Source organism: Triticum urartu, chromosome 7A (genome assembly GCF_056163025.1).
Source record: "Triticum urartu cultivar PI428250 chromosome 7A, HENAU_Tu73, whole genome shotgun sequence".
NCBI lineage: Eukaryota > Viridiplantae > Streptophyta > Magnoliopsida > Poales > Poaceae > Triticum > Triticum urartu.
The window spans coordinates 670,701,635-670,716,979 of NC_141879.1; the positions used below are offsets into that span (position 1 = coordinate 670,701,635).

General features: G+C 42.2%; 1 protein-coding gene and 1 pseudogene across 1 annotated transcript; both read right to left on the minus strand.

Moving 5' to 3' along the window:
* Positions 1–889: 889 nt before the first annotated feature.
* On the minus strand, positions 890–2,140 carry LOC147961269 (putative F-box protein At3g47150; annotated as a pseudogene).
* A 10,696-nt stretch (positions 2,141–12,836) lies between these two features.
* On the minus strand, positions 12,837–13,580 carry LOC147961270 (uncharacterized). The gene has a single exon (XM_087533737.1). It carries the CDS (start codon positions 13,578–13,580, stop codon positions 12,837–12,839), a length of 744 nt encoding a protein of 247 aa, XP_087389863.1.
* Between the last annotated feature and the right edge of the window lie 1,765 nt (positions 13,581–15,345).

Genomic DNA, 15,345 nt, shown 5'->3' on the forward strand with positions numbered 1-15,345 from the left:
ATATATGTAATCCTTTTTCTTGCTGCGTTGAAGCTAGAACTCGAATCAAGTTATCAAATTTATTGAATTGTAAATGACATTTGTATCTCTTTGAAAATCCCCAAAATATTTATTGTTGGTCAAGTTTAGCTAAACAAATCAGCATAGTTGAGACTATTGCAGCAAACAAATATAAAGCAGCCATCCCCCGTGCAACTTGGGGTATCAACTTTGCGTACCCTCTGGAGAAAATAGACTTTGTATCGTTTGGACATGCTTAATGCATTGAATGAAATTTGTGTACGGAGTACTATTTGTTTTCTTATATCTAGTGGCCTGTTGTCACTAATGTTCTCCTAACATATTCCTTGCATGTTCTAGGTCAATGATTTAACCAACGTGCTCTGAGTTTTATATCACAAAAAGTATACTGTTAGATACTTTAAATTTTATATTTTCTAATTGTGTAACTTTTGTGATATACAATATGTATTACATTTGTCGAATAGCGATCTAGAGATATGTGTTGGCTTATAAACAAGAGAGGGAGGGAGTAATACATTATGAACAATTACAATTCTTTTATTTCCTTTTCATTCTGAAACAGGTGCAGTTCCTAGGGAGACACAATACATGATTTCCTAGTCTGCACATTACTATTAAGCTACGTATGCAAACAAAAAAATTAGCACTTCTTAATTTCATTTTTCATGCCTCATATTTTCAGAAAAAAATCTACTAGTTGTCAAACAAAAAGAAGACTCACGCGGCACCGGCAACATGCACGCACCGCCGGCAAACAAGAAAGTGAGCCACTGACCTCATGGCTCCTCAGATTAATACTTTCACTTCAAAAGAGCTAAGACACAATGGCTTCATGGGAGGGAGTAATACACACACCTTTAGGGTGTTAGGGTCTGCCGGGGGAAGCGATGCTTTCCTGATACAGCGCAGCACATCGGAATGTCAAGCTTCTACTATAGAGGAGGCTCTCCGTGTGGCCTGTTACAGGCGCATATGCACACAACTCGAAGCTTGGTTCTTGCGACGGGACTATGCATGGTTGTATAATGATGTGGTGACCATTGTCAGTGACAGCGAGTAAACCGACCCATTGCTCGAAGCGCATAAATTTGGGGATGATTGGTGGCAGCTCAAATAGATCGATTCGACAAAGTAGATCCCATGCTTTGGTGGCATGCCCGTGTAGCAGCCAGATGTCGTACCGACGAGGCAAGTCATTGTTGACAACTTCAGTATCAGCATGGAAGAGGCACAGGCGCCCACCTAATTCTGTCAAGTAGTGCTGGTCTTGATAGTATTTCTTATTGTTAAGTGGCGGCAACGACAGGGTATCGAACATCTCGTCATTGAGGTTGAAGGAGAAAACATACATCTCTTCTGGCAAAGAGACAGGCTTACGCTTTGCCAACCAATACACATGCCCTTGTGTAAAGACGCTCATGTCATGCGTGTTGTTTGGCCAACCATGCAGGTTCTCCTAAACACAACCCTTTGCTGGCCTCCAGCGGGCAGGGATGGAGTTGATCTCATAGACCTCGGACCACGCGGACCAGGGGAGGTAGTAGACGCGCACAACTTTGTGCGTCTTGGTGCGCGTGTCGTAGCCTAGCCCTATGCCCGCGATATTGGGGCCCCTCGGGGCCTGGCTCTCCGGGAGCACTGCTATTCTACCGGTCGATGGGTTGAGCACGTAGTGCGTCCTCGCCTCTACGAAGATGGCGAGGCCTCGGCATTGCTGTGTGACAATGCGTGGGTATAGCTTGCCCACGCAGGGCTGAACGCGCTGACTTGGACCATAGGGTAAGGCCTTCATGAGGGTTGTTCCGATTGGGTTGTCCGGCGACAATATCTGCATCTTCAGACGTCTGCCGGGTGAGCGCGAGTTCTGCAAGAACAGGAACCTTGGACCGGCGTGACGGTTGGCGAGGCGAAAGTGGAGGTCGGCGAAGTCACTGGAGGCAAGCGTGGTGGCCCAGCCGCGTGAGAGGCAGCGGCACCTGTGAACGAACTTGGCAGGCAACCGTGCGAAGATGTTCTCGATCACGTCGTCGGGGAGGATGGGACATGGACGATCCTCTACGGAAACTGGTGCTGCACCGGACGGCCGACGGCGGCGGCGGGCGTCTGTTTGGAACATGCACGCACGTACGCGTAAGGGCCGGAATAGATCGATCGCGCAGGAGAGACGCCGGGAAGCGCACGCACACGAGATCGACCTCGACCGAAGTACAAACAGATCGGTGCGCTTCTGTTTCTTATGTATTCTCGTGTTGATCTCGTATTCCCGTGGGCACACGTACGTATATATTCTCGGGGTTTCTGTGAGTTCGTACGTCGGTTATATAAGTTCGCAACCGACTTTTTTTTTTGCAGTTTCCGCTGTTAATTTGGTTGGATCCCAAGACGTTGTAACACGCCTAACATACTTTTTGAAATGATCCGACATTTAGTGAATTAAATAGAAAAATTATATTAGACCACATATAACGAAACAAACAGTGATATTGATTTGTGAACTGGGCCTGGTTCAAATGGTTAGGTTTGTTGTGGTGAAACCAACCCATCAGGATTCAAGTCATAGATTTGACATTGATGCTCGCACTTTTCTGAATTTATTTTAGTTTTTTTGGCGATGTTCGTTGAGTTGGAGGAGATGTTACTATCGACTACGAGGCATTTATGGTGATTCCTTCATGATATTATGTCGACCGAATCTCTCAGAGATGCTCATAGCGGTAAGTCTGTGAGTGCGTGTATTCATAAGAGTGAGTATATGTATATGTGCATGTATATAAGCGTCTTTATTGTACTCTGTTTAAAAAGAAAGACAACGACACTGATTTGGCGGGTAATCTTTTGCAATGTGGCGTCGTGACGCAATACACGGTAGCCCAGTGTTACTCCATGTATGCATTGTCTCAACTGTCCTAGTTCTCTAATTAGGCCCTGCTTAAGAATATCCTTGCCCTGGAAGCATCTACAGCCGGACTTTGTAAATCTGACCCATCAAACCTCCGTGAACGCGCTCGGACGCGTTCGCGGGCACTGATCGGGCACTTCTCGTATTTCCTTCTCTATATACAAGTCTCTCATACTCATCTCCTAAATCCATACAAAAGCATGCAGAATATATGTAGCTACATAGTATATTCTATGCTACTCAAATTTCATCGTTGTCGGTGATGGCCGGAGCCGCCTGCGCCGGAGCCGGAGCCACCTTCGTCGGAGCCTGGGCCGACTGCGCTGCCTCCATCTGTTGCCGACGGCGACGCCTAGCCTCCGCAGCCGATTCTGAGCGGATGGAGTTCAGGATGGCGTGCTGCTCTGGCCACACTCCCACATCCTCCTCCATCGCTGGCGCCTCCTCCTCCCCCACATCCAGCAGCGGCGCCTCCTCATCTTCCTTCGCCGGCTCCTGCTCCTCCTCCGCCGGCTCCTACTCCTCCTCTTCCTCCTCCCCTGGCACCTCCTCCTCAACCTCCTCAAAATCCTCTTCCGGTTCCTGAGGTAGCCTCGCTTCCCTACGGATCCGGACATGATCAAGGAGGAAGAGATGGTGCTGGATCTTGTAGTAGCGGCGATGGGGGGCATGGCTAGGCTTGAGTGGCGGCGGAGGGAGGGAAGAGGCGGATGTGCTAGGGCTGGTGGTGTCAGCCAGCTTAAATAGCTGGCTATGGCCTTGGGTGGCGAGCCGGAGCAGTGCCACGCGACATTCACACCACGGCGACGGACGCGGCATCCGTCGGACCACCGGGTCTCCGGGCGTTTCCGTGTGGGGCCATGCCGTCAGGCCGACGTGGCGGGCATGCCCGGGCATTTGAGGGCCATTTGAGGGGCCCGTCTGGGTCAAAAAATCATGACCGTACAGTGATGGGCAGCCCGCCCGGGCATATGAGGTGGGTTTGGGAGGTCCATTTGTAGATGATCTGAGTGATTGAATACCATATGTTGTCAGCCGTGGTTACTGACATGAAGGGAATCACCCTTAGGAAAATTAATTGCTTTGATCATTCTTCAGCTGAGAGCTCGGGGTTCCGCATGATCAGACAAGCTTACTGATTGCGGAGTGGAAGCATGTAGAGGAGCGGTGCTTGAGCAGCTGGAAACGCAAGTTGCTCTCAATTGGAGGACAACTGATTTTAATAGACGATGTCCTCAAAAATATGGTTCTCTATATGCTTTCGTTCTTCCAGCTCCCAAAAGGGTTCTTGCAAAGACTGGACTATTTTAGGTCCAGATTTTTTTGGCAAGGAGATGGTGAAAAGAAAAAATATGGGCTGGCCAAATAAAGCGTGGTTTGTAGGCCGAAAGAACATAGTGGCCTTGGTATTCATGACCTGCATGTCAAGAATGAGGCCTTACTTAGTAAATGGTTATTCAAACTTCTCGATGAGGATGGTGTTTGGCAAACCATGCAGCGCAACAAGTATGTAGGCCAAAAGGCGGTGTCTCAGATATATTGGAAACCTGGAGACTTGCACTTTCGGGCTGGCCTAATGATGGCAAAGAAACATCTCTTTCACTTTGGGTCTTTCGCGATAAAGGACGGGTCGGAGATTCGTTTTTGGAAAGACATCTGGCTAGGCAATGCTAGTCTTGGAGAACAATACCTAGCCTTATACAACATTGCACACGATAAGAATAATACTATAGCACAAGTGCTCAGCTCATCCCCACCAAATATTTCGTTTAGGCGGGATTTGATTGGCACCCGAGTTATGTCATGGAATAATCTCTTGTCTCATCTGGATTTGATTAACCTGACACAAGGCCAGATTGTGTTCCGCTGGAACCTTACTACATCGGGGACTTTCACAGTAGACTCTATGTATCGTGCACTCCCGCATTCTGAGGTATTAGTGAGTAATAAGAAAAAAAATTGAAAAGCGAAGCTACCACTTGCAGTTAAAATATTCATGTGGTATCTCTGTAGGGGAGTTGTGCTAACAAAAGACAACATCGCGCAACGCAACTGGTAAGGAAGTTAGAAGTGTTGTTTTTGTACTCATGACGAGACTATTAAACATCTCTTTTTTCAATGTAAGTTTGCGTGTTCTATGTGGTCAGCCATCCAAATAGCGTCAAATTTGTATCCGCTCACAAATGATTAAGGATGGCAATGGGTCGGGTTTGGATCGGGTTGAACAATTTCAAATACATATCCATATCCATGAAGACAATCTTTCCCGCCCATGAAAATATCCACGGGCGAAAAATTGTGTCCATGTCCAAACCCGATGGATATTCATACCCATTGGATATTCATTGGGTCCTCTCGAGACATATAAATGAGACATAACACAATGTTAACATAAGCTCTTTCATTCTTCACCTAGTGGCAAGCTAGGCTTCACTTATGGTAAACATCAACTTATGGTACATCAACGTCCACTTACAACCTAAGATCATTTAGTATTTTTCTAACAGATGGGAATGACAAGTCATTTAGCAAGGAGATAAAAAACAAGGGAATGGGCCTTGGAGTATGTTATGATGGGAACTGAATGTCAAATAATAAAAGTTATGATGGGGATTGTGTGATTTCTTTTACATGTTTTAGATAACAAAGTGTAAAATTGCAGTGGGACATGTGACTGTGTGGTAGGGATAGCAGATTTTTGCCCATTAAGTCATACTATCGGGTCGGGTTTGGGTATACCCACGGATACAAGATTATATCCATGCCCAATCCACGAGTAATCGGGTCGAGTTTGGGCGCCGCCCATGGACACAAAAGCATATCTAAACCCTATCCATTCGGGTCGGGTATCCATGGATATCCATGTCCATGGGTAAAATTGCCATCCTTACAAATGATGCCAATATTTTTGGTCATTAGCTGGAAGGTATTCCAAATAGGTACAAAATGCTAATAAGGATGGGAGCATAGGCCTTAGTATGGTCGCTTTGGCTATGTAGAAATGATGTTGTTTTTAATGAAAAAAATACTCCTTTGCAGGTTATTTTCCGTTGTTTTTAATGATGCACTCGTTTCACACTCGTTTCCGTTTTTAATGATGTTGTAGAAAACTAGAAATGATGTTGTTTTTACTGAAAAAAATAGTTCTCTTCTGGAGTTGTTTCCTCGGGATGAAGCGTCCGCATTGAAGCTGTGGCGACGCCCGAGAGGTCACATCCATCTGTGCACGCCTTCCTATTCAGTCAAATCGCGGCATCTATCAGTTGATGAAATGGTCACTGTTGATGGAGTTGTCTATATGTGACCGAGTCTGAAGCAAATATATAGTCATGGATGGAGAGATCCCATACAAACTATGTGGAGAACCAGCCAGTTCTATTCAATATTTAATTTTGTTCAGTTCATAATACAAGCTCTACAACGGACCATTTGAACTCAAGACCATTTCAACGTTGTTAACCTTCAGAAGGAGGGCAGGTCGTCTGCTTGACTTGCTTTAGCTGCGCGACCTCCGGGGCATGCTATATCCTATCATCCCACCATAATTACTAGATCGGCAATGCGCCTTGGTGCGAGGGTGCCAGTCCTAACGATATGGTCAAGCCGTGGAAGATCAAACGGCATGATGCATTAGTATGAAGGCAAGTTTAGCACATGTAAGAGGACAACCAATTATCAAGAAGTATAACATCATCAAGTTCAACATGGTCATGAGATTATAAAAGCTAACCCATCCCGGAAGCAAGGCAACATCCAATTCAGCACGGTCACACGATTACAAAAGCTAATTAGCTAACATAAAGTTCAATAACATGAGCAGGAACACAAGAGAGCAAAAGCCAACAGTGGCAATAGAGATAAAACTACGATGCCATAGCTTGGTTCAATTGCCTCCATGAGTGACATTTCATTTGAGATGCGACGCCAAAAATGACCAACAAAATATCAGTAACGTCTGTCCTGCTTTCAGATGTCTCTATTTTGTGCCTGGCAAATTTGGCAAAATTTCTCATAGTTCTTAAATATATCACTTTAAATATGAAAACTGATACCTGCACACATATGTAATGAAATTAAACTTGAGTAATGCAACAGTAGAGTGGAAGTCTCATGAATATGGGAAGAAATGTTACAAATGTTCTGCATCCTTTTGACACTACCAATTCAAAGTGATTATTTCTATGGGAATTTTTTTAACGAGCTTTAGTTAAATTATGTTCTTGATGAATAACAGCCCGCCTTGCCGATACCTACCCGCCCACACTTGGTCCTCTTGCCCGGGACACTACATAGCAGGCAACACATAAACTTGATCATACAAACCTTAATCAATTTTCTGCTTGCAAAATAAAAGAGCATATTCCTAAACCACAAAGATGGGACAACGACCATCTTGGTCAGAGGAGGTAGTGTATGATTAAAAATGGTAGTTTGTTGTATTAAAAATTGTAGAAATTGGGGTGGACATCCGTGGATCTACCATGTAAGGAATATACCGAACATAATTTGGTCTCACTATTGGTAGAGCTTAGAGAACAACAAAGTAATGCAGAAAACAAAACATGGGACCGTACATATTCTACATAACACACGACTGCACCATATAGATACAAGACAGATCAATTAGAAGGGGCAACTTGTGCTCTGTTTATGAGAGAAATAAATCAAATAATATTGCAAGAGACTGAAAAATGATGGCAAGAACAAATCAAATAATATTGCAAGATACAACACATTATGAAAGATCATACCTCGACAAAGCAAACCAGGGACAGTAGATCCGCGGATGGCCACCGCAATTTCTACAATTATGCAAAATAAAATACAAGGTAAGAAAATCACTGAATTATAATTGGAAACTGAATTTTGTTCTGAACCATAGCATGCACTTGACAAAGTTAAATACCCAGAAGGAAAATATCATATGCGGTAAAGATCATGGAGAGATCGAATTGATTGGATTCTCTACTAAATACTTATCGGCTTCATCATATGGCCACTATGCTTGCTTCTGACAATTCTGCTTCTAACTAAAGTACAAAAGTATCCAATGATATCGGAAACGCGCCTTGGCGCAAGGGTGCCGGTTACAACGTTGTGACCAAGTACGTAATGCACAATTTGATAGCTCAGTTGATAAGAAATCGCACGGGACTAAAAAAATTCACTACCTTTAACTATGTAATCACCTGGAAAAAATTGCATAATTGTTATGATAATCCTGCTGGTACAAACTATAATAGTTAGGATAATAACCTTGGTGTTTTCGTATGAAAAAAACACCAACAATCATGAGGCCCTTAAGGAATCCATAAGGTACATGATTCACATACGTATTCTAGATGCAACAATTGATGAGCATACAAATTGATTTGAAATTTCCTTGCAAACATATAGAACGTGGAAGCAAACTGCAGATAGAAGAGAAATAAGGCAACATGCAAAACAGAAACTTGCCTCACCATGATACCTGTTACTTTTGCGATCAAGCGTTCGTGGCCCAAAATTTCAAAATGAAGCCTGGAGATTCATATCAATAAAAAGCACACTGTCACTGCTTGCACAGGCTAGCACCTCTGGAATGAGAGAAATAGAAGTCTTCCAACAGAAAACTAAGGCTGCGCCCTTGCTTTTTCACTTGATTAGAGATGATATTAGCCTCACTGCTAATGAGTATGTGAAGTAACCCCTCTTTGTTGTACAGCCAAGAGAGCTCTAGACTTCCTTTTTCCTTTTTTTCACTTTTAACTATACTCACTCCGTGGAACAGCAGGGGTTCTGTTCTTCGCTTCAAAAATGAAAATTGTGTCTTCTAGTTAGAAGTCTCCAGGTTTGTTATGGTGTAAAGTTATGTAGCAGAAATCTTAACTCATCTATTATTTATGCTGACAGTAAAATCAGCATAGTTACATAATACTGAAGTGCATCCTTAGAACAAAAATAACAGGGAGATCTTAATGCCTATAAAAATGGAAAATGACACCATTGAATAGACAAACTAATATATATTATCTGGAAATGTGTATTTATATGGTCATCGAATAATAATTAATTCAAAGTAGTAAATAGATGTCAGAGGATCATAATTCTATAGTCTGTACTCCAAATACCAACAATGGATTTTTCATCAAAGTTGTCACATAATAAGGTAATGAGGTAGCATGAGAGTACGATTAATTCAGAGCAATATGAATGGAATAATCCCTGAAGACAATCATTAGTACAGAGCACATAGGATGAACATTAATTCAGAGCTAACCTTCCATAATACGACCCTGTTCCATCTCATGCAGTACCTTCTTTGCTGCAGTTATGTGACGCTGTAGTTTCTTCTTTTCGTTCTAATCCTATAACGTAAAATATACAGAAAAGAAATATTACCAGTCGGTACTAATTTAGTGTAACAAAAGTTGCAAAAGGGGTAAAATGCTTCCATGGCAGAATCTGGAACAATCATGTTAACTACTACCACTGTCCTAAAATATAAAATGTTTTACAGTTCACACTATTTTGAAACCCTAAATCAATCCATGATAATGTAGAGGTTTCTAACTATAACCACCTTAGCTCTATAAGGTTAACATTATGTGTGATGAGAAAGAGTTGCAGTTGCAAGTAACAGAATTAAATTATTTTTTGTGCCACCGTAAAACTGGAGTGATGTCAATCAAGTCAACAACCTATACAACGCAATCTATTCAACAGAAATATCTTTTTTCTAAGGATTAGTGTCAAATTGATTTGCGGAGAAAACTTGGATTTACAATCTGCAACCCTATGTTTGTCCCATTTATCCCAAAACTTCAAGCCATGTATGTGTGTAACAGCTCGTAAACTAATGCAGCGATACCGTAGGATTAAGAAATGAGGCCAGATCATATATTCTTTCTATTTGTATAAGACTACAAATTTTTGAACTTCACGCGGTCAGTGATATTCTACTTTTAACATAAGTATTCCCTCCGTTCGGAAATAACTGACGCAGTTTGAGGTCAAAACTACGACCATTATTTCCGAACGGAAGGAGTATTCCATTACCTTTCACCTAGCACAAATTACAATTCAATTAGCAACAAATATTCTACCCAACATAGTCCTTGGCCAGGGTCAGGGGACCTTGAATCCTAGAAATTTGTAGAGGATGCATCATCTGGAGCAATCTATCACAACTCAGAAAATCACCCAAGAGGAAGGTACAGACTATGTTAACCATTTACTTGTACAGAATATGTTAACTTAAACCATGCCGGGTGAGGGCGTTTTTAATTAACCCAAGTAAAATATTCCATGACATTCTTTACGGAATTTAGATGAAAATAGCGTATCAGCAAGCATGTGCTCCTAAAAAGAAGCCATGTCTAGCAGCTCCTAAAAAGATTTCATAGGCATAAAAATTTGTACAGAAGGGGCAATTCATGCACACCGCAAAGAAAATTTTGCATAACAATTTGATCTTGCAAATACTTGCAATTAGACCCTTCTAATAAATAAGGTATGCAACGAATAGGAATAAAAAGGGATATCAGAAACATGCATCCAGAATCAAAAGAGAAGATAACAAATAGCACAACCTGTAATTTGGATGTATCCTCGGATGGTAAAATTGTTACCAATAAAGTGCTGAAAAACGGAAAGGATGGTCTCATTAGCTGACAGGAACACAAATTTAGTAAACCAACATCACATTACTTGATCCCAAGAACATATAGGAAGTAAGTTGTTTGGAGGTACCAATTGGATGAGTTCATCGTCATTGATAGAGCGGTTCACCTACTCATAGAGCCTGAACAACGCTTCCATCTCATTCCTTGAGACTTGATTTAATTTTAGAAAAAGAAACCTGAATCAAACAACCCGAACAGTGGTAAGAATAAACTGGGAGGAGGAGCACACATGAAGAGGTGCAAGCTGAGAGAGGATATCATGATGGGAGGCGCAAGCCTTCGATTACCTTCACAGGAGCAGGGTAGAAGACTCATGTCACCAGTGGCTGATCTCAACCTGGACAAATTATCAACCATCCACCATTTAAGATTCAACCTTGTGTCAAAAAATGCTTGGATAATAGTCTGGTGGTTAGGAAATGTTTAACGGAAATTGCTTTGATATTAGTCCAACTACAAGGATGGCAAAATACATTTGGTTTAATCAAATTCTTTCTAATATAAAACATGTTCACTTCAATTATTTTGGCAGCTCCATCTAGCTATAGGAAACGTCGCAAGAACCTTATGGCAAACAGTATATGCATCTCATGATCACTCATAAGAGTGAACAGTTTAATGGCACTTATAAACCCCAAGACTCATAATATCAGAAGATAACCGATACAAAATGAGATGTAAGAATGGCATCATTATGAATCTAATTTCAGATGATAAACAATGAAAATGAACTCCTAGGAAAATATTTCTGATAAGTAATAAGGAGCATGTACATTTGCCTTTTGCCTTAGTATCTCTCCCTATCCTGACAGAACTCTCAGGATCTGCTACACACTGATAAACCCATGTTTAATCACGTAAGCCATAAGGTATAGAAACATAAACATATGGATATTGGACTTATTCAGCATGCCGACCAAACCTTAATAAACACTACATTAACATATGTCATGTTGTAGCAGAGGCATTATAGCAGACATGCAAGCACGACACCAACAACGACCAATGCATCATTTAAAGAGTAACCTGCCGGACCACCACAACAAGAGAGAAGATCAGAAACTACCTGAATCCATGGTCGACAACAACACTGCTCCTCCACTTCAGTGTGCTCCAACCACTGGCCACACACACTGCTAACCAAACCCCGCAACCTGGTCAACCTGGCGGGATTGGCCATGCCCGAGGAGGTCGTGGATGCTGCAATAGGCTCTGCTCTAACGCCCCACCTTCTCCAACTCCACCCTCATAACAATGGAATGCTAGAAGAAATCGGTCAGTTCAAACTTGAATCCCTCCAAAAATGGTTGCATGCTAGAAGATACAGTTATAGGATATCAGACGTTGAAATGCATGCCAACCACAAGCTTCACAGCAAGAGACCTATAAAGGAGCCCAGGAGCCTGGCAAATAAAAGAGGCTTTCATCATTATAGAACACATTGAGCAAGACATGAAAGCTACACATCTTTGCTGTAGTTATTTTACCAAACCAAGTAACAAAGTAGGATTCTCTTGCTAAATGCATGAAAACTAAGAGGCTGTTGAAAGTCATCCATGTTTAGATTAGAGAATAGCTGCATTGAGATATATTTTGGTGGGGTCAAATAAGAAAATTATCAATGCAAGTCACAAAAAAGGGTATTAGCACATGCTTCTCACCAATATCAGCATAGATGTGGTTACCCATGCCAAGAAACAACATGGATGTGGTTGTCTCAATTGAACTTAGGCACGAGCTTCTCACCAATCTCAGCATAGATGTTAGACCTACCAAGAAGCAACAAACATCAATTACCAAGCAGAAAAGGCAGTAGAAAATTACAAACAACATAGGGCACGGGGTCTAGAGAAGCCATGTACATGCACATCCAAAAGGACCATGTCAGTGTGTTTGATAGGACCGTTATCAGTGGATCCACAATGCTGCTACAGACGCGAAACATACACACAGATGGTCAGGTTCTTGTTCCCCACAAGAAGAGCCTGCAGATCAGTCATCGCCATCTACAACAAAAGTATCAGCACCAAAACACAACTTCACCGTTAAAACTCAGTAAATCTCTATGACATAAACCAAACCGCGGAATAAAGCCAATCCCAGTACACGCGGACATTCAAAATATCACCCCCATCGCATGGGATGACATATTTATTCAGCCAACACTATATGTCACCACCCAAAAAATCACCCAACTCACAAAAGCATGCCAAAACCTACCAAAATGAAGACTACCATCATACACAAACCTAAGTCATGCCCGCGGCCCGGAAGACCTCAGGGAAAACAATGTTCTTGGTCTCAGAGCTGCATTTGCCATCAGCACCTAATATAAGGATTTCCAAAGAAGCCCTCGACGTAACACGAGACACTACCACATATAGCTGCCCGTGAGTAAAAACAGGGCCCTTAAGATATATACCAACAGCAGACAGGGTCTGCCCCTGGCTCTTATTAATTGTCATGGCATAGCACACACGAACAGGAAACTGGCGACGTCTAAGCACAAAGGGTGCATTTCCCTTCTTTGCCAATAATTCAATCCTGGGGATATAAACAGTATCACCCACATGTGAGCCAGTCATAATGACAGCTTCGATAAGCCGATCACCTAATTCTTTTACAATTAGTCGTGTACCATTACACAAACCATTTGCCTGGCTCAGGTTTCTAAGAAGCATAATCGGAACAGCAACCTTAAGAGTCAGCCTATGATTTGGGAAATTTATAATTTTAGTTGCATTCAGGTACTTGACTGGATAGTAAACATCTTTGTCCCTAACAGAATCCGAAGAATCATCAATAGAATCAACACTCAGATAGTCTCTGCTATCAGTAGGAACCAATGCAAGAATATGATCATTAATATCCTCAGCATGGTCATTGGTAGGGGCTAAAATTGCTCTCTCTTGCAAGTAACCAGTGTTCAGGTAGTTATGCAAAAAATCACCATAGACAGAAGAAACAATAGCAGCTATGGGATCACCAAACATACAAACCAAGAGGTCGTCCGGTATCTGTATCCAAGAAGCCTCAACCTCATCGCCTCGCCTTGTGACAGGCAACTTCCCTTCCCCAAGATCTAGCACCCATCTGCTAAATAAGGCAACATCCTTCTACGCCTGGGTATCCAAGCACACCCAAGCACATGTTAATAGAAAGCGACAATTTTTGGATAGAATGCCATAGCGGAGAATTCGTGATTGCTGCATCAATGATCTGAGGCCTAGTACCTCCCTCAACGACTGGTAAGATTTGTCTAAGGTCACCACCCAAGACCATCACTACTCCACCGAACGGAATATCAGCAAGATCTGGATTAGCCACAGAGAGGACATCACGCAAAGTTCTATCTACAACCTCAAAGCATTTCCTGTGTGTCATCAGCGCCTCGTCCCAAATAACAAGCGAAGATACCATCGACAACTTACAAAGCTTAGAGCCTCTTTTAATATCACATTTTGTATTATCTTCAAGAAGAATAGGTATCTTAAAGCAAGAATGAGCAGTTGAAAGGGCATGTAGCCCCTAAGTGTGGTTTTGGTAATTAAATGACAATATCTATGGACTAATGTTTTCAGTGAGATATATTTGAAGGTTTTGTCCATAGAAGGTGCCACAAGGATATTGGATGGAATCATGGATGAAGTCCATATATATGAAGATAGTGCCTCAAGGATATTGGACGGAATCAAGGATGAAGTCCATATATATGAAGATAGTGCCTCAAGGATATTGGACAGAATCAAGGATGAAGTCCATATATATGAGGATATATTTGCCCTATGCCTTGGTATTAAATGACAATTCCTATGGAGCATCAAGTGCATTGAATCTTATATAAAGACATGTTCCATAGTGATTCTTGAAGTGCATTGGGTTGTTTTGTGAAGTCTGCCATCAAAGCATCCGAAGAAGTCCTCATGGTATCCTTCTCTGGATACCCCGTGCACACGGGCTTGTACCGTGCGCACGAGGTTGAGTGTCAACTCTCTGGATACCCCGTGCTCACGGGGCCTAGGTGTTGGCTCTCGAGATCCCATATCCAGTGAGGTTTCAAGTTGGTCTTCAGGTACTTCTATTGACGCCATCAATATTGGTTTCAATGCCTAATCTAATTATGTTCATGATGGAGTTCATTGGAGGATCTCAAAGATTGATATATTTTGGCATCTGAAGATCAAGGCTTGAGAGAGTAATCAAAGAGAAGAATTCAAGTTATGGTTTCAAGACAAGATCATGGTGAGCTCATGTGTTGGGTTTAGGTTGATCAAGTCTTGAAGCAAACAACAAGAGTGAAGAATTCATTGCGCCTCTCAAGATATTATGATGGAGGGATTTTCAGGATCAAGGGCTTGAGAGAATAATCAAAGAGAATAATTCAAGTTATGGTCTCAAGACAAGATCATGGTGAGCTCATGTGTTGGGTTTCGGTTGATCAAGTCTTGAAGCAAGCAACTAGAGTGATGAATTCATTATGCCTCTCAAGATATTGTGATGGAGTTTTTTTAGAAGGGCACGTGGTGACCAACATAATATTCATAGTGGAACTTGATTTGGTCATGGAAGAGTCTTTGGTGATATAGTCTTGAAGCAATGAAGGGAAATGAAGAGTTCATTGTGGCTTTCAAGAAACCAAGATGGAGCTTAGAGTAAAGATGTTGGTTGACCAAGATGAAGCTCGAAGATTATATCTAAGTGGTCAACTCTCAAAGCACAAACATTGTACCACGTGAGACCAAGTGATCTAGTGGTATG